Source organism: Henckelia pumila, chromosome 4, assembly GCF_033568475.1.
Source record: "Henckelia pumila isolate YLH828 chromosome 4, ASM3356847v2, whole genome shotgun sequence".
NCBI classification, from domain to species: domain Eukaryota; kingdom Viridiplantae; phylum Streptophyta; class Magnoliopsida; order Lamiales; family Gesneriaceae; genus Henckelia; species Henckelia pumila.
The window spans coordinates 151,520,353-151,540,122 of NC_133123.1; the positions used below are offsets into that span (position 1 = coordinate 151,520,353).

The following is a 19,770-nucleotide window of genomic DNA, read 5'->3' on the forward strand; positions in this document are numbered from 1 at the left end:
CACCGATCTCGGGATCGGAGCTTCCGATTCCAGCTCATTCTGTGCATGTCCGACACGTCGGGATCGGAACCACCGTTCCGGGATCGGAACTTCCGATCGAACCCCCGATCAACACTTGTCAAAACTCACGGCTGAGTCATCGAGCATTGCTGGCTGGCGGAGATCGGAACCTCCGTTCCTGATCGGAACGTCCGATCCCCGTGCATCCGATCTGCTTCCGAAGTGGTCAGGATCGGAGCTTCCGAACTGGGATCGGAGCTTCCGATCTGGCCCAAAGTCAAAAGCCCAAATTCCTCTTCCGAAGTCCAATAACACTCCGAAATAGATCAATTACCAACCCTAAATTATGTTTAACATATTATTATCTTAAAATGGGTTCCGGGTTACTACATTCTCCCCACCTTTAGATATTTCGTCCGCGAAATAACATCTAAAGATAAATCAAGATAACAATATGAAACAACAAACCATGTCTTATTACAACAACGGTAATTACATCTTATATGGTAATCAAAAATACAAAGCAAACAACTCAGGATATTCTGCTCGCATACGACTCTCAGTTTCCCAAGTTGCTTCTTCAACGCCTCGGCGCTGCCACTGTACCATCACAAGTGGTATAGTCTTGTTCCGAAGAACTTTCTCCTTCCTGTCTAGGATACAGATTGGTCGTTCAACAAAAGACAGATCTGGCTCTAGCTGAATATCAGTAGATTGAATCACATGAGATTCATCAGCTATGTACTGTCGAAGCAACGACACATGAAAAACATTGTGTATACTGGAAAGAGATGGCGGTAAAGCCAAACGATAAGCAACATCTCCGATCTTCTCCAGTATCTGGAAAGGCCCAATGTAACGAGGAGACAACTTGCCTTTTACACCGAATCTCATCACCTTCCTGAAAGGTGATACTCGCAGAAAAACATATTCACCAGGCTCAAACTGAAGTGGCCTGCGGCGAATATTCGCATAACTGGCTTGTCTATCTTGAGCAACTTTTATCCTATGCTTGATCAAATCTACCTTGTCTACAATCTGCTGCACCAATTCAGGACCCTCGACTTGCCGTTCCCCGACTTCATCCCAGAATAACGGAGTACGACACCGTCGACCATACAATGCCTCGAAAGGTGCCATATCAATACTACGATGATAACTGTTATTGTAGGCAAATTCAATCAAAGGTAACTGATCCTGCCAAGATAAGCCAAAATCCATGACAGAAGAACGTAGCATATCCTCCAGCGTACGAATAGTGCGCTCTGACTGCCCGTCAGTCTCCGGATGATACGCAATTCTCAAACTCAGAGTGGTACCCAACGCTTCCTGAAAACTACCCCAAAAACGTGAAGTAAATCGCGGATCTCTATCACTGACGATACTCACTGGAATCCCATGTAATCGCACAATCTCCTGGATATATAAGCGTGCCATGCGATCATAAGAATACTCCCGGTTATAAGGAATGAAATATGCTGATTTTGTCAAACGGTCAACGACAACCCAGATAGCATCACACTGACGTGACGTCATAGGTAAGTGGGTGACAAAATCCATAGTCACGTGTTCCCACTTCCATTCGGGAATCTCAAGATTCTGCAGTAATCCACCTGGTCGTCGATGTTCAGCTTTGACCTGTTGACAAACCAAACATCTCGAAACAAACTGATAAACACTTCGTTTCATTCCCTTCCACCAGAATCTAGTTCGCAAGTCCTTATACATTTTCATACTTCCAGGATGAACTGATAATCGACTCCTGTGAGCTTGAGATAGAATATCATTCCTGAGCTCCGCAACATTAGGTACAACCACTCTATTGGATAGGCACAATAAACTATCTGCCTGAAAATGGAATCCAGATGTATTAACTCCATTGGCTAGACGTGCCAATCGCTGAGTCTTAACATCAGATATCTGAGCATTTCTGATCCGAGAATACAATACCGGCTCAGATAGAATAGTATACAAACGAATCATATTCCTCCCTTTCTTGTGCTTGAGCGTAAAACTCAATGAACAGCATTCTTGAATCATATGAGATATTTCATTAGTCTGAAGTGTAGACAGTCTTACCTGCCGACTTAAGGCATCAGCAGTAAGATTAGCAGAACCTGGATGATATTTGATTTCACAATCATAATCCTTCAGGAGATCCATCCAGCGTCTTTGTCGCATATTCAACTCTGCCTGAGTGAATAAATACTTCAAACTCTTGTGATCCGTAAATATCTCAAATTTCTCGCCATAAAGATAATGTCTCCAAATCTTGAGCGCAAATACAATGGCGGCTAACTCAAGATCATGCACTGGATAATTACTCTCATGCAACTTTAACTGTCGAGAAGCATAGGCAATAACATGTCCATGCTGTGTCAAAACACATCCTAACCCCTGACCAGAGGCATCAGTATAGACAACATAACCTCCTGATCCAGAAGGTAGAGCTAGCACAGGTGCAGTAGTAAGACGTCTACGCAGCTCGTGAAATGACTCCTCACAATCCGAGGACCAAATGAAGGCAACATCTTTCTGTGTAAGCTGAGTCAAAGGCCTGGCCAACTGTGAAAAATTCTCGATGAACCGACGGTAATATCCCGCTAGACCCAAGAAACTACGAATCTCAGCAACCGTCGTCGGTCGAGACCAGTTCAGCACTGCCTCTATCTTACTAGGATCAACAGATATCCCTTCATTAGAAATCACATGACCGAGAAATACTACCCGATCAAGCCAGAATTCACACTTGCTTAATTTTGCATATAGCTGCTTATCTCGTAACGTCTGTAGAACAATCCTCAAATGCTGTGCATGTTCATCCTTGTCATGAGAATAGACAAGAATATCATCTATGAAGACGATGACAAATCTATCCAGATAATCTCGAAATATTTGATTCATCAGATTCATAAAGACTGCCGGTGCATTCGTCAAACCGAATGGCATCACCAGAAATTCATAATGCCCGTATCTGGTCCTGAAAGCAGTCGTAGATATATCTGAGTCTTGTACCCGCATCTGATGGTATCCAGATCTCAGATCTATCTTCGAATAAACAGAAGTACCCTGTAGTTGATCAAACAGATCATCAATCCGCGGCAAAGGATACTTATTCTTGATGGTGACACGATTCAACTGCCTGTAATCAATACATAATCGCATCGATCCATCCTTCTTCTTGACAAACAAAACAGGTGCTCCCCACGGAGAAACACTCGGACGAATATATCCCTTATCAAGCAGATCTTGCAACTGCTGTTTCAATTCCCTCATCTCTGACGGTGCCAGACGATAAGGTGCTCGGGATATAGGCGTAGTTCCTGGTACTAGATCAATACCAAATTCAACCTCTCGAACCGGAGAAAAACCAGGAATCTCATTAGGGAATACGTCAGGAAACTCGCTGACAACCGGTAGCTGATCAATACCCGTACTACTCATTGACATATCAACTGCATAGATGAGGTAGCCCTCCCCACCTGACTCCAAGACATGACATGCCTTCAGAGCCGAAACAAGTGGCATCGGAGGTCGCGCACCCTCACCATAAAAGTACCAACTATCACCCTCAACAGGATAAAACTGTACCAGACGCTGATAACAATCCACAGTAGCGTGATACAAAGTCAGCATATCTATTCCCAAGATACAGTCAAAATCCGTCATCGCTAATATCATCAAATTAGCCGATAACACATTACCCTCAAACTCCAGAAGGCAACCCATCACTAGACGCTTAGTTACTACCTCCTGCTCCAACGGAGTAGATACAACTAAATCCATATCTAATGATACATAAGGTAATCTATGTCTCTTAACGAAGCGACTAGAAATAAAGGAATGCGATGCTCCCGTATCAATTAATACAAGTGCAGGAATACCACATATCAAGAAGTTACCTGCCAACATGCGATCGCTTCCCTCAGTAGCCTGCTCCTGAGACAGAGCAAACACCTGCCCTTGAGTCTGGGGACGAAAACCAGAAGAACTCTGTGGTGCTGGCTGCTGACGTGGAAAAGTAGAAGCCTGAGATCCAACCTGTGATCCCGATCCACTAGCAGAACTCATACGTTGAGGACAATCTCTCCGCAGATGTCCCTGCTGACCACAAATATAACACGCCCCAGTAGCTCTCCGACATGAAGCTGCAGGATGCTTCCCACCACAGTGGCTACAAAACTCCTCCTTCTTCTTCTTCTTCCCAAAGCGGAAAGTACCTCGTGAACCACGAGAACCAGACGAAGTAGTAGGAGTAGAAGAAGACGTAGGTACAGATGGCACAACAGATTGAGCTCGAGGCTCAACAAATCCACTAGGCTGTGCTGGCATCATCAACTGTCCACGCCTGTTGCTGGTCTCCACAAGACGGCAACGGTTCACCAAAGTCTCATAAGACACCGGGTCATCACAGACGACAACCTGAGAGTAGATATCTTGGTTCAAACCTTGCAGAAAGATATCATATTTCGACGCATCACTCTCATTGATATGGGGACTGAAAGGTAGCAGATCAAGAAATCGTTGCTGATACTGATCAATAGTCATTGATCCTTGCCTCAAAGTAAGCAACTCCATAGATCGTGCTTGGCGAACAGCCGGAGGAAAATATAATTTCTGGAACTCCCGACAGAAATCCCCCCAAGTCACCTGTCCTCTCTCAGTACGTGCCTGAGCAGCTTTGGCATCCCACCAAAAACGTGCTCTATCCTCTAGAACGAATTCTAGAACTTCCAGTTTCTGCTCCTCAATACACTCAAAAGCTCGGAACGTGCTCTCAAGTTTAGACATCCAGCTTCTAGCTTGTTCAGGATTCTCGCCTCCCACTAAGGGTTTCGGTCCTACCTGCATAAACTTATAAATAGTATAGCGACGTCGACCCTCATGAGGACGATGTTGATCATCCTGATGATGATGATGGCGACGATGATGATGACCACCTCCCTGGCCAACACTACCGTGACTCTCGTCAGCCATATCCTGAAAAGAATTGCACATTAAAATCCCAAATGCGCAAAAATTTACTCAAGACTAAACTAAATCCCAAGTACTAATCCCAAAATCTATGCATGCTCTGATACCAAAAATGTAGTGACCCTGCATGGAATCACCTACTAACTGGCAACTAATAGCATGCATTAAACTTAATACAGCAAAATACTTAACAGAGTAAAAACGTGCGGAAACATAATCCATAATTTACATATCAGCTTAGTAATATAATCCAGGCTTAAATCTGTAGTGATACAACCATATCGAAATTCTTAAAAGTAAGCATTATACAGCTAATAAATCGTGCTGTATAAAAACTTTCAAAGCTCCTGCTCCCTAGTCCTGCCTTGAACTACCAGCTCCGTCCATCCTGCGACCTGCCCCATGGAATAGGGTGTCCAAGATAACAACTAGGACGTGAGCGCTACGCCCAGTACATAAACATGAGTCAACATATGTATATAATGCATGCAACATGATGACTGGTACAGGGTCATCTGAAAAGTCATGCTCAGAACCGGCTCCATATGAGTGTTGCCACCGCACGGATCAACCTCTGGGTGCAACCACACTCGTCTAGTACACCAGAGTAGACAGACATAAATGCCCCCGCCGTCGCGGTACTCTCAGTGACAGACTATCGAGTATAGAGCTGAGCGGCTCTATAATCAGGTATAACAAGAAATAGGCTCAACGTGTATATGCACATGACATATGAGTATAGAAAACGGTAAATCATACATCATGCCATATAATAATGCCAAATAAATGCAACATATAAACATGTATACTCGCTGGCAATCTCAGTCAATGTGTACGTACCTCTAGGCTAGTTCAAGTATAATAGATCCTAGGTTCCAAGCCTATATTCAAAAATTCACCGTATCACTACATAAATTCTATAAGCCTTAACTAAGCTAATAAGTACTCCCAAAACTTAAATAGATTCCCGGACCATACCTTCGTCCGTAGTTAGCCCTTTGGAGTCGCTAGTCCTGAATGACTATAACCTCACCGTGGTTATTTCAGAACCTCACTATTAACCGATAGGGTCCTCAAGTGTATATCTCACACTATATAACTGAAGAAGGAAACGCGAAAATTCGTATTTCAAAACTGAAGCAAATGAGCCCTATTAAAGCCAAAATCTCGGCAACGATCGGAACCACCGATCTCGGGATCGGAGCTTCCGATTCCAGCTCATTCTGTGCATGTCCGACACGTCGGGATCGGAACCACCGTTCCGGGATCGGAACTTTCGATCGAACCCCCGATCAACACTTGTCAAAACTCACGGCTGAGTCATCGAGCATTGCTGGCTGGCGGAGATCGGAACCTCCGTTCCTGATCGGAACGTCCGATCCCCGTGCATCCGATCTGCTTCCGAAGTGGTCAGGATCGGAGCTTCCGAACTAAGATCGGAGCTTCCGATCTGGCCCAAAGTCAAAAGCCCAAATTCTTCTTCCGAAGTCCAATAACACTCCGAAATAGATCAATTACCAACCCTAAATTATGTTTAACATATTATTATCTTAAAATGGGTTCCGGGTTACTACATATTTAGTCTAGTTATCATATTGAATATGATATGTCCTGCTCTTTTAACAATTTATCCATATTAACTTAATATTATTAACTACTTGTATAATTATTTTATTTTATTAGTATTAATTGATTCTATTAGTCAATTATTATATTGTAGTACAAATATCAACTTAAAATTTGATTATAAGGGCAAATTAGAAAATTGACAATTTGAACTAATCTAGAAATGAGCATATTTTTTAACTTGTATAGGAAAATATTGATGTTGTTGATTATATTTGTAGTCTCTAAAATTTTAAAAAAATATTACACATTAGTATTAATTATGAAATGAAAAGTGATAATAACTAAAGTGTCACTTTTATAGATATATATTATAACAAATAAATTAAGACATATTTCAATTAATATAATAATTTTTTTAGTTTAGGAAATGAATTAAATTTAACAATTAATTTACTTTGAATAATTAAATAGACACAAAATTTAGGATAAATTTTAATTAATAACTTTTTTTAATTGAAGACATGAAATAAATGTTAACAATTAATAAAAAAATTAATTACTCTAGACTATTATAGAAAATGAAAGGGAAAACCAAAAAATACATTGAAAATGACAAAAATATTTAATTAATATTATGTAAAATAAAGAAGGGCAAATTAGAAAATTCACAATTGGAACTCATATATTTATAATTATTAATTAATTAATTAATTAATAACTTTTTTTTTAATTTAAGACATGAATTAAATGTTAACAATTAATAAAAAAATTTAATTACTCTAGACTAATCTAGAAAATGAAAGGAAAAACCAAAAAATACATTGAAAATGATAAAAATATTTAATTAATATTATGTAAGATAAATAAGGGCAAATTCGAAAATTTACAATTGGAACTCATATATTTATAATAGTAATAGGTAATAGATAATAGATAATAGATAATATATATATATATATATATATATATATATATATATATATAAGTGTCATTTTTTATTATGAATTTATAATTTTGTTCTCATTATTTCATTTAATAATTAATTTTTTTTATCATTTTCAAGGTTATTGAAGGTTTTTCATGTCATTTTATAGATTAGTCATGAATAACTAATTTGTATCCATTTATTTATTCAAGGTAGATTAATTGTTACATTTAATTCATGTCCTAAACTAAAAAAAAGTTATTAATTGAAAGTTGTCTTAATTTCTTTGTTTATATATATATATATATATATACTAGTAATATAAATGTGCTCCGCGCGTAAGATTTCTTATTTTTATAACCAGATAGTTATATGATTGAAGATCTATAAAAGGGAGTGCATGGACCGATCAAGAGAGAAGAGATACGAGAGATAAGAGAGTAAAACGTAGAGAGCAAAATACATAGAGAATTACTGAAGAAATTTTGGAGCATTGAAGATCGATCATTTTTTTCTAAATCTGTTTTATGTTTTGTTATTATTATTTAAAATAGCATTTTTTCTAAATCTGTTTTATGTTTATTGTTATTATTATTTAAAATAACATTTTTTATTGTTTTTAGCATTTAATAATTTTAAAATATCGTTGTATGTATAATTCATTAGTTTTGATATAATGTGCAACCATCATGAGTATCTATATGGACAACAGTTGACGTGATAATCAATGATTAGATGTATAAAGTGTCACGTCAGCTGTTACTCATATAAGTGCACATATGGTTGTCCATTGTATCAAAACTCTATAATTTATATTTTAATTAATTATTCATATAATTGATCTAATATTTCATTCACACAATAAAAAAAATATTATTCTATATAATTAATCTAATATTGCATACACACTATCAAATACGTTTTTACCGATTTCAATTTTCACCAAATTGCAACTTGCCAGTTACACACGTTGACTTTCATTTTATTTTCAATTAATAAATAATCAATTTCATTTTTTAATTATTAATCAAATCAATATAGTATATTAGCAAGTCATAAAGACATAACCACAATTTGTTTTCTTCATTTTATGCCCCAACTAATATCTTACTTTTACATTTATATCCAAAACTAATTTCAATCTAGTAAATAATACTATAGAATAAAAATAAAAAAATTGGTATCTCACAATTTGAAACTTTCTCTCTATCATAGGTAATGAAATAACATTTTTATTTTTGAAAAAGTCTAAACTTTAAATTATGTGTTTTTTTGGCTTCACGTCGCTTTTTTTTTCTTGAATTATTATAGTAGCATTATAAATAAAATTGAAGTGCAAATACATTGGTAACAATTTTTTTTTAAAATTTTATAAATTATTTAAAAGATGAAATTGTTGATATATTTTTTTTAGGATTTTAAAATTGATATTATTTTAAGGGATAAATCAAATTAAATGAATGTAAACGAAGTGCAAGTATTTAGTTAATATGTAATTAATTGATTCACTAATTGCAATTCAATTAAAGCCATTAATGCATATTGATATATTATTATAATAATAATATTATTATATATAATAAAAATATATATTTATTTTTATATCCTAACTAAAATTTTACCTTTATCTATCTCGGTTTACATATTTTATAAAACAAAAAAATTATTTTTTATTAAATATAAATCAAATCTATCCCTTTGACATGCAACATGTATAAGGTTAATCTTTTTCTTGAAGAAATATAAAGTTAATCTTATTAGTGAAATGATTAGAATTCTCTTCTCTTCTCTTTCTTTTTCCTAATTTTCTTTTTCTTTTACTTTTTTGGAAAGAGATTAGAACGCTCTTCTGTTTGCTTAATGATGATGTGATTAAATATTTAAATAAATAATGCTAACATCTGTTTTCCATGTTAAATATATGATTAATTAAAGAAATAATAAAGATACAAAAAACACACACTCAGCTAATTTCGGTGCTTCCACCAGGTTTATTTCAACCTACTCCATGATAGATCTAAGAGTCTTCTGTCCTCATTTATCAATACATACGGGGTTCACTAAAAAATAATGGATCTCACATTTATTGATAAATATTCATCATTAAATCTATCTCAAGACAGTGACTCTATACGTAGGATGTAACTTATCCACCCACCATCTTTGTCTCCAATGGCCGCTGCTGTTTATGCTGCGCTTCTTTCAGCTGCTGGATCACTACACCATATTTTGAACCTTAAACAGCGTATTAATGATCCTCTTCACAAATAAATAATCCTTAATTTCCCTCATTGAAAAGGTTGATTTCATCGTCGCTTTCTTCGGAAAGATTATTCAGACAAGAATCATGGAAAGCTTGACTAATTGCGATGCCGTTCCCTTGGATGAACACCTTAACATGGCACTGGAAAGGATTCGTTTTATCTGGGAAGATGCTATGAAGATCAAGAACAGCGATGCAGCGGAATATCTCCGGCCCGTTGATTCGCATTCTTCTCCTGTCGACCATTAATCGGCATTCAAAATCACTACCAAGAACTTGCTTGTGGGATTCGAAGAAGACTTGAACGCAATCAAAGAAGGGCTATATGAAGATTCGGCTAAGCTCCATGTTATCCCGATTGTTGGGATGGGAGGAATCGGGAAGACGAGTCGACTCTAGCTAGAAGAACTTACGAGGATTCGCTCTTTGCTCAGCACTTTGACATCTGTGCGTGGATTACAGTGTCTGCAGAGTATGAAAGAGGAGAGATTCTTGCGGAGCTTCTTTAATCTTTCAAGAAATACACCGATGATGATGGTGATGAACAATATGGTGAGAGCGAATCCCAATTGGCGAAACGAGTGTACCAAACTCTCTTGGGTAGGCGGTATCTCCTAGTGATTGATGACATATGGAGTACCAAGGATTGTGATGATTTGAAGGATATTTCCTGACAATGGTAGCGGAAGTCGGATCTTGTTGACTACGTGGTTGTTAGAAGTAGGCGTGTACGCAGGAATTTTAAATCTATCATAGATAATTATTAGAGTTTTTTGCAATGGTAAAATAATTAGAATTTAATAAAACACATAATATTTATAATTATATCCATAAATATATTTGTTCTAACATTGAGAATTCAATAAATAATTTGTTATTTATAAATCACTTTCACACTTGTTTGTTTGCGGGTTCAATTGCGAGGGCCTGTAACCTTAGCTGGGACAATAAAGTGGAGGTTGTGAGTGCTTGTTTTGCACTCGAGCCCCATCACAAATCGTCGCTCTTCGATTGTTTATGCAAGAAATCGTCTGTTTTCTTTACGGGTGAGCATTTAAATTTTTTTAATCTTCTTTTGTCTTCCACCCCATAAAATGAACTTTTCCAAGAATCCTTCTCGAAATCGTGAGTCTCGTATTTGAATTATTAGTTTTTTAATTTTAAATTTAAATACTCAAAATTTGTTGTTTGATTTTGGTGAAAAGTGATAGATTTTGTTTAGGTCGGGGGGAGAAGATTGAATGTGTTAAAGCGATGTATTTAATTCAAGTTAGGGAGGAGAAAGATGGAATGTATAAATTTAATCTTGCTTGAGCTAGTATGGATGTTGAGTGCTGTCAATTTCTCACTTAAAATTATATTGAACTCGATTCAGCTTTTGATCTTTTTAGGTGTTGTCCTTGCCCATTCATGGTTCCTGTTCTGGAAGAGGTGGTCTCTTTAATGAAAGATAAGACCCAAGTGGTGAAGATGACTTGAATGCAATCAAAGAAGGGATATACGAAGATTCGGCTAAGCTCCAAGTTATCCCGATTGTGGGGATGGGAGGAATCGGGAAGACGACTCTAGCCAGAAGAGCTTACAAGGATTCGCTCTTTGCTCACCACTTTGACATCTGTGCGTGGATTACAGTGTCTGCAGAGTATGAAAGAAGAAAGATTCTTGCGGAGCTTCTTCAATCTTTCAAGAAATACAACGATGATTATGGTGATGAAAGACGTGGGGGAGGAGTATTTGGATGATCTTGTGAATCGAAGTTTGATCCTTGCGAGCGAGAAAGAACTGTATGGGAAGCTCAAAAAAGTTGGAATTCATGATCTGTTGAGGGATGTCTGTATAACAAAAGCTATAGAAGAAGGGTTTCTGTATGAAGTCTCGAAAAAACGAAAACTGCTAAACAAAGATGTGAAGAATCCAAATTGCCGTCTCAGTATTCATTATTCACAGAGTCATCAGGAAAAACGAATACAAAATCAAAGTGTACGTTCAGTTCTAGTTTTCACTGATAGATATGTGAACACAAGATTATTTGTGTGAAATCATCCCCCAATGGTTTTCCTATCTCAATGTCCAAACTTCCCAATCTCGAGACTATAATTGCTATTGAAACTTACGTCGGATGGAGTCGTTTATCCCCCGTGCCCTATGAAATCTGGGGCATGCCGCAGTTGAGGCATTTGATCATGGGCAAGCATTTTCGTTTATCATATCCCTCTAACATAGGAATGAGTGGTGAAAGTGATCTACGAACACTTGAGACAGTGGTTGATTTCACATTCACCGAAGATGTAGTGAAAGTACTACCTGTGAATCTCAGCAAATTGAGGGTGAAATATGATATGAAGCACCATCATAATTGGGATGATTTTAAGCTCGAAAATCTTTTCCATCTGCGAAATCTCAAAGAATTGCATGTTTCGGTGAACAACTTGCCTGACAGTAGCCACTCCATAACATGGAACCATGCATTCCCAATCAGTTTGAAGATGCTCACTCTACAAGGAGTTCCTTTCCTTTGGGAAAACATGACCATAATCGGGTCACTCCCGAATCTTGAAGTGCTCCGGATGACCAAAATCGCAGGCACCGGAGGTTCCAAATGGACTCCTGTGAAAGGCCAATTTCTTTGTCTCAAGCACTTACATTCTTCCTTAGATCGTCTGGTGAGTTGGGAAGCGGAGAAAGTGCACTTCCCAAGCCTTGAAAGCTTGATTCTTTGGGAAGTATATTCTATCGACGAGATCCCCTGTGGTATAGGAGAGATAGATTCACTTCAACGCATTGAACTGTTCAGCTGTTATAAATCATTAGTGGATTCAGCAGAGCGAATTCAGGAGCAGCAACACGAAAATGGAAACGAAGCTTTTCGAGTTCTTGTCCATAATTCCAAAGATTACAAGTCTGGTTTGTCAAGTGAATTCCCGATTTACAAGCGCATGGGCTGGGAAGATCTTCTCCGTGCTCCATAAAATTACCATTATCATTCATGATCATTCATGTTATGTGTACTATTTCTGTTAGCTTATTTAGAGTGGGCGTGTCATTTGCATTGTGAAAGTTGAATATTTTCCTCTGCTGTCTCTATTTTAAGTACTTCAAAGTATATATGTTATAGAGTATTCAGTATTCCCATATTGTGTAGCCATATATATATGTAAGACACATGATGCCCAACAGAGACTGTCCTTTTGCATGAAAATGGAAACGACGCTTTCCAAGTTCTCGTCCATCATACTAAAGATTACAAGTTTGATCCCACAAGTGAATTCAACATTTACAAGCGGAAGAGCTTCTCCTTCCTGCATAAAATCATTGTCGTTCATTGTTTTTGTCTGTTAGTTAAGTTTCTATGTTATATTGGATTCTTAGGCCGCGGCTCTGTGAACTAAAATTTTGAAACATGTTAGGAGTAGTTTCTACTGGCAACATACATATATCATGGAACCAGCTAGGATTTTGGGAAAATATTTTGGAAAATATAAAACTCAGCAGATACATACATATATCATGGAACATACATATTTATTTGTTTAAAATAATCTAATTTTAATTAGTTAATATGCTACTCCTTCGGTCTCAATTATATAGGTCACATTTTTTTTTATCTGTGTCAAATATATAGACTTCAACTATATTTAATAATATTTTTATATTTCTTTTTACTAATATATCTCTATTAAAATTACACTTTGAAAATGAGCAATCATTTTTTGAATAAATTAAATAGGGATAAAGTGGAAAGTTTGTATATAATTTATTTTTCAAATGATTTTTCTTAATATGTGTGAAAAACCAGGACTATATAATCGAGAAATCGGATGAAAGTATATAACAATGAAATCTGTAAAAAGATTATACATACCATGCAATTTTTAAATTTATTATATAAATTTCTTAAAGTAATATTTTTTTAATTAGTAATTTAAATTAGTTAATTGTTTAAATCAATATCATTATAAAAATTAATTAAATATAATTAATGTATTGATATTTAATTAAGTTAATAAATATTTGTGGAATAAATTATTAGTTGTAAATAAAATAATAGAGAATATTTCTTTTAGTGTAGTGATTAGATAATTGGTTCCTTCACAAAAAAAAAAAAAAAAAAAAACGTAATCAATTAAGATGACCTTAGATTACATGCATGCATCCAACCAGGCAACCACCCTACGAACGAAAATCTAAATTTTTATAACTTGCTGCCCAGGCAAATATATGTGGTATCCTTAACAAACAAGAATAAAAAATAAATATATCGCCTCTAAACCAGAACCTGAAACGATGGAGAAAGTCTCCATTTAATATTTTAAAAAAATCCTCACATGCTAGATGATTACTTAATTAAATAGGTTAATCGACAATGTTTTAAATCCTTAATTATTTTTATTCATTTGCTAATAATAATTAAACAAAACTACATCAACTTGACTAATAAATAAATAAATAGTACATAACGTAGTTAATTAATGGTAGAGCATGTGAACTTTTGACGAATGAACTTATCTAATTTGGTTTAATTTGGCTAGTGTGGTGTCCATGAGTTTACCAAAAAAATAATGTGTATGGGCTCTTTTGTTAAACAAAAAAACAAAATAAAAATAAAAATAGTACATTACTTAAATAAAATAAAATAACACATAAGCCAGCTGCTGTTTGTTCGCCACATGCAAAATGATCGATTAAGTGATACAAATTCATGCATTCCAACGTCTCTCTCATTTGTATATATGCCCCTTCATCTATCTTTGTCTCCCATGGCCGTTTACGCTGCGCTTCTTTCCCTTGCTCGATCGCTACACCAGATTCTGCATTTCGAAAAGTACAAAGAAAAAAATGTCTCCCTCCATGAAAAGGTTCATTTTATCCTCACTTTCCTCGAGGATTATTCCGACAAGTACAGCGGAGCTATAGCTCTTTTGGGAGATGAAATCCGAAGAGCTGCGTATGAAGCTCAAGATTTCATGGAATCGTATCTGTGTTCGATATCAGCAAATTATAGTTCGTCGGAGAAGATGGCATTGGATCAAGATTTAAACATAGCTGTTGAAAGGATTCATTTTATATGGGAAGAGGTGGTGAAGATGAAGAACAGAGACGCTGCGGATCAAGATCTTCGTTCCAGAACTCATTCCTCTCCTGTTGATGATCATTCATCCACAGTCCCCAAGAAAATGGTGGTGGGTTTTGATGATGAATTGGATGCAATCAAAGAACAGTTATACGAAGGTCCAACTAAGCTCCAGATCATCCCAATTGTCGGGATGGGAGGAATTGGGAAGACGACTCTGGCTAGAAAAGCTTACGAGGATTCACTTCTTGCTCAACATTTCGACGTCTGCGCTTGGGTCACGGTGTCTAGTGAATATCAACGAAGAGGGATTCTTTTACAGCTTCTTCTATCTTTTGAGAAACTTTCCACTCATCATGATGAACTATCCCGTGCAAGCGATGCCCAATTAGCAAAACTAGTTTACCAAAATCTCGTGGGTAGGCGATATCTCATTGTGATCGATGATATATGGAGTACCAAGGCTTGGGATGATTTGAAGCTGAATTTTCCGAACGATGGTAGTACAAGTCGGATCTTGCTTACTACTAGGCTTTCTGATATTGCTATTCATGCTGCAGGATCTTCTTGTACTTGGTTCCACCAAATGAATGTTTTGAACGAAGATCAAAGCTGGAAGCTACTTAAGGAAAGGATATTCGGGCAAGAGTCGTGTCCTCTTCAACTGATGGAAATTGGGAAGAAGATTGCAAGAAATTGCAGGGGACTTCCGCTTACCATCGTGGTGGTTGCAGGATTACTCCTGTCTTCCGGCAACCTGACAAAAGAAGAAACTTGGGAAAATATCTCGGAAAACATTAGTTCAAAGGAACCCACAATTGAGCTGCAATGCTCAAAGATCTTATGTCTGAGTTATGATCAGTTACCTCTTCGATTAAAGCCATGTTTCCTCTACATCGCAGCTTTTCCAGAAGATTCTCAAATCGATGTTTCTAAGCTAATCAAGTTGTGGGTGGCGGAGGGGTTTCTTAAACCAAGTGATCACTCCAAGTGCTTGGAAGATGTGGGAGAAAGTTATTTGGAGGATCTTGTGAACAGAAGTTTGCTCTTAGTGAGCCAAAAAGGACCAGATGGAAAACTCGAAATTGTTGGGATCCATGACATGTTGAGGGATATTTGCATAAAAAAAGCTGACGAAGAGAGGTTTCTTTCTCTTGTTTCATCCAAATGGAATGCCATAAAAGAATTCTTAGAGAATCGAAATCGTCGCCTCAGAATTCATTGCAAGCACGACTTCCAGGAATGGATGATACCAGTTTCAAGCATACGTTCTGTTCTACTTTTCTCTGATAGGTATTATACGACAAGATTATTCATATATTGTAGGCGCCTCAGTATCTTGGATGCACCAGAAGCAACTTGGCCGAATTTCTCTGATATAATCTCAACATTCGTCAACTTAAGGTACATTGCTTTTAGATTAGACGAGACGTCGTGCCCCCATGGATTTCCTGCCTCAATATCTAGACTTCCCAATCTTGAGACAATCATTGCTCATATATTTAACATCAGACGATTGCGAATACCCTGTGAAATTTTGGAGATGCCCAAGTTAAGACATCTGATCACGAATGCCCCGGTTCGTTTATCTTTCGCCTCTAACAGAAGCCCTGTTGTACTTCACCAGAGTGATCTACAAACACTTGAGACTGTGGTCAATTACAGATTCACAGAAGAGGCCATTAAACTAGTTGTGAATCTAAAGAAACTGAAAGTTGTTTTTGCCACGCCGAAAGGCGGTTGGGACGACTTAAATCTCGACAATCTTTTTCGTCTACAAAACCTCCAGGAGTTACAAGTCTCTGTCAGCAGTAATCCCTCAATGACATGGAACCATGCTTTTCCAGCGAGTCTTGTAAAGTTAACTCTCAACGGAATTCCTTTGCCTTGGGAAAGAATGGACATAATCGGGTCGCTCCCAAATCTACAAGTGCTTGAGGTGATCGACACTCCAGGCGCTGATGCTTCTGAGTGGACCCCAGTGGAAGGTCAATTTCTTCGACTCAAGTACTTTTTTTCTACGTTGGATTATTTGGTGAAGTGGGAAGTGGAAAAAGAGCACTTCCCTAGCCTTGAAAGCTTGATTCTCAAGCATGCACTGTGGATTGATGAAATCCCTTGTGGTGTAGGAGAAATGGATTCACTTCAACTCATTGAATTACAGAACTGCACAGAGTCATTAGTGAATTCAGCCAAAGAAATAGAGCAGCAACATCATGAGAATGGAAATGATTCTTTCCAAGTTCGTGTCGTTAAGGTTTTGTTTTGAATAATTATTATGGTAGCATTTGAAAGAGGGGTTGCAAGAATTTGAATTTTTTTTATATCGAAGATATTTGGTTTCGACTATTGATCCAAATGTACTGGGAAGGGGATTCGCTACCATGTAATTGACATTTTAACTTGATTTTAATTCTGTAAGAATCTGAATTTGGTGGGATTCGCTACCATGTAATTGACATTTTAACTTGATTTTAATTCTGTAAGAATCTGAATTTGGTCTTCAATTCATGTTATTCAAAGACGCGGTTACACATTATATTTAAAATTACAAAATTACCCCAAAATACACATTGGTTGGTTGTGCTGCCGCGGAATATTTTTGGAATCTGACAAAATATTTATCAAATTAGCCAACAATTTTATAAAGTTGAGTAATTGTATAGCAAAAAAGACAAAAAGAGCCCACGTAAAGTATTTGTGGCAATTTTAATGGGTGCACGCATGCATATATAAAAATAACCAGAAATTCTACGTTAAATTGCAACCAACAATAAACTGTTGAAATTGAATGATGGCTTTCACCGATCCTAAACTTACTCTCTCAAACTTTTATCTGTCTATAGTTGTCATATGATCGGTTCGCACGATCGCGGTCCTTGTTTCTTGAAGGTATGGCAAAAACAGTAAATTTGGATCAACCATGTCAATTAAGCCCACTGGCAATTAAATTTCTAGCTTCAGTACAAAGTGTATCTGGATTGTTTCCTACTATAGACGGGTGAACGATAATTTTCAATGATCCTGGATTCAACCTACCCTCAAATCCTGGGGGCATGATTTCACCTGTTCCAATCAGGCTAATTGGAACAATGGGTACTCCAGTCTTTGCCGCAACGCTGAATGCACCTTTCTACATAAATAAATCATTGGCGCAATACCACACACGTGAGAGAAACAAACATAACCAATTTTAGAGAGTACACAATGATTGTTGATATAACAATCATGGTATGGCAGGTCGACATGCCAAAAATTGATCAAAAGTTATAATTCCATATATGCTTTTGAATCTTTTATCATCAGTATCTTCCCCTTGGTCAAGAATATACTGTGAATTTTATGACAAGTTCGAGAAATGAACATACTTCAGAACATTAATTGTTTTCAAGGTTGTTCATTAGGGAAGAATTAGAATTTGTGAAATTTGTATTATTTGAACTCAACTGTTTTTCCACCTCTAGGATTTGACAATGTATGGTTCCTATAAATGTATATGAGGCCTGTGAAAAACAATTTCATCAAACATATAACAATTGAAATTTTTCACAACAATTTAGAGCCCAGATGCCCAAGTTTAAGTAACAATCTTAGCAAATAACTCAAGGCAGGGCAATAAATTTACCTTGAAAGGACCTAATTTCCCATCTTTACTTCGAGTGCCCTCAGGGAAGAAGAAAACTGATGCTCCCTTCTTGATAAGGGCCATGCATTGCTTAAGGCAGTCCTAAGTTCAACAAATGAACAAAAATAAAGTTGCTTGAGTGTAAAGGAGAGTCGATAGATGTATTGAAAGATGCCAAAAATAACTTAAAAGGAGGAGGATATCTCCAATTTCATAAATCAGTAGATGATTTCTGTTAGTCATTAGTCATTCAACAATTAACAGACTTCTTATAACATGAAATAAGATTTTGAGAAGACCCGTACAAACTGACTCTTGCTATCCATGCGCTTCAGAGGAATGACACCGAGCAGAAACATGGCCCATCCGATAATTGGATAGAGAAAAACTGAAGTTTTGCTGATGAATTTGAAACATTTCCCAAGAGTAAGAAGAGCATATATGTCTAAAAAGCTTTGGTGATTGGAAACATATACAGCAGGGGTATCTGTTGCAGGCAGATTCTCCAATCCTTCATACTCAATCTTGACAAAGGGCGCAACAGTAAGAAATGCCCATGTTTTGGCAACCAGATAATGCACTTTTCTACGGTATCGGTCGAACATGAGCACGAAAGGATGCTCGAGGAACATAGGCACGAACAAAATGATTGCAGCAAACGCTGTAATAGCGTAAAAGCAAATTCCTCTGACCTTTGAATTCGACCAAATCTCTAAATCAAAGGTTATAAAGAGAAGCGGTGAGGATAAGAGAGGATAATTTATAAATTCAATTGAAACTTAAAAGGACTAGTAGAGCACCTGAAAATGCATGCATGTCTTGAGTGGATCCAGTCCCTGCTAGTTCAGATCTAACAACTACGTCTCTCGACAATTTGTCCCATCTCTGACAAGCACAACCATTACACATTATACTGGAGCCTGGTTCATCATACAGAGAGCTCTGAGGTGGATGAAAGGTTCTTCTCAAATCAAATCTCGCTTCATGTGGAAGACAACCTGCATGTGAGAACATGGACATAATACAAATTAAAAAAATATCCAGTTTACATTTTATCAGATGTCAGAACCAACAGCGAAGAGACTCAAAATCAGTTACTGTTAACATTCTATCAGAACCAACAGTTAACAGACTCATGATCTCTAACAGTACAGCCAAATAAAAGTGAAATGGATGTTGTCCTCATAACCTTATGTATTGATAATGCAAATAGAGCTAAATGGTGTGGCATGTAGCGACAAATTGAAAACTTTGTTCTGACTTCTGCGCAAAAGTTATTTAGCATAAAAATTCTTAAAACAGACCTAACATAAATACTTTCTGTTTATCAACTGATTAATAAA

General features: G+C 36.9%; 3 protein-coding genes across 6 annotated transcripts in view; 2 read left to right on the top strand and 1 right to left on the bottom strand.

Moving 5' to 3' along the window:
- Positions 1–10,722: 10,722 nt before the first annotated feature.
- LOC140867509 (putative late blight resistance protein homolog R1A-3) lies at positions 10,723–12,799 on the top strand. The gene is made up of 2 exons (XM_073272586.1): positions 10,723–10,777; positions 11,123–12,799. The coding sequence occupies exon 2, from the start codon at positions 11,798–11,800 to the stop codon at positions 12,698–12,700; it is 903 nt and encodes a 300-aa protein (XP_073128687.1). The 5' UTR covers positions 10,723–10,777; positions 11,123–11,797; the 3' UTR covers positions 12,701–12,799.
- Positions 12,800–14,363: 1,564 nt separating this feature from the next.
- On the top strand, positions 14,364–17,071 carry LOC140862076 (putative late blight resistance protein homolog R1A-3). Its single transcript, XM_073265079.1, has one exon. The coding sequence runs from the start codon at positions 14,399–14,401 to the stop codon at positions 17,069–17,071; it is 2,673 nt and encodes an 890-aa protein (XP_073121180.1). The 5' UTR covers positions 14,364–14,398.
- A 397-nt stretch (positions 17,072–17,468) lies between these two features.
- Positions 17,469–19,770, bottom strand: part of LOC140862926 (1-acyl-sn-glycerol-3-phosphate acyltransferase BAT2, chloroplastic-like) — a 76,895-nt gene continuing 74,593 nt past the window's right edge. The window contains exons 4-7 of one of the 4 annotated variants that reach the window (XM_073265955.1): positions 19,228–19,425; positions 18,733–19,139; positions 18,428–18,529; positions 17,469–17,935 (exon numbers count right to left, since the gene is read on the bottom strand). In XM_073265955.1, the coding sequence (XP_073122056.1) occupies positions 17,729–17,935; positions 18,428–18,529; positions 18,733–19,139; positions 19,228–19,425 (914 nt within the window). In that variant the 3' untranslated portion in view covers positions 17,469–17,728. The remainder of the gene's footprint in view (positions 17,936–18,427; positions 18,530–18,732; positions 19,140–19,227; positions 19,426–19,770) is intronic. The other 3 variants (XM_073265954.1, XM_073265952.1, XM_073265951.1) reach the window with 3 other exon arrangements.

Coding starts and splice junctions, on each gene's coding strand:
- LOC140867509 (XM_073272586.1), top strand. CDS start 11,798: ATGTCCAAACTTCCCAATCTCGAGACTATAATTGCTATTGAAACTTAC.
- LOC140862076 (XM_073265079.1), top strand. CDS start 14,399: ATGCAAAATGATCGATTAAGTGATACAAATTCATGCATTCCAACGTCT.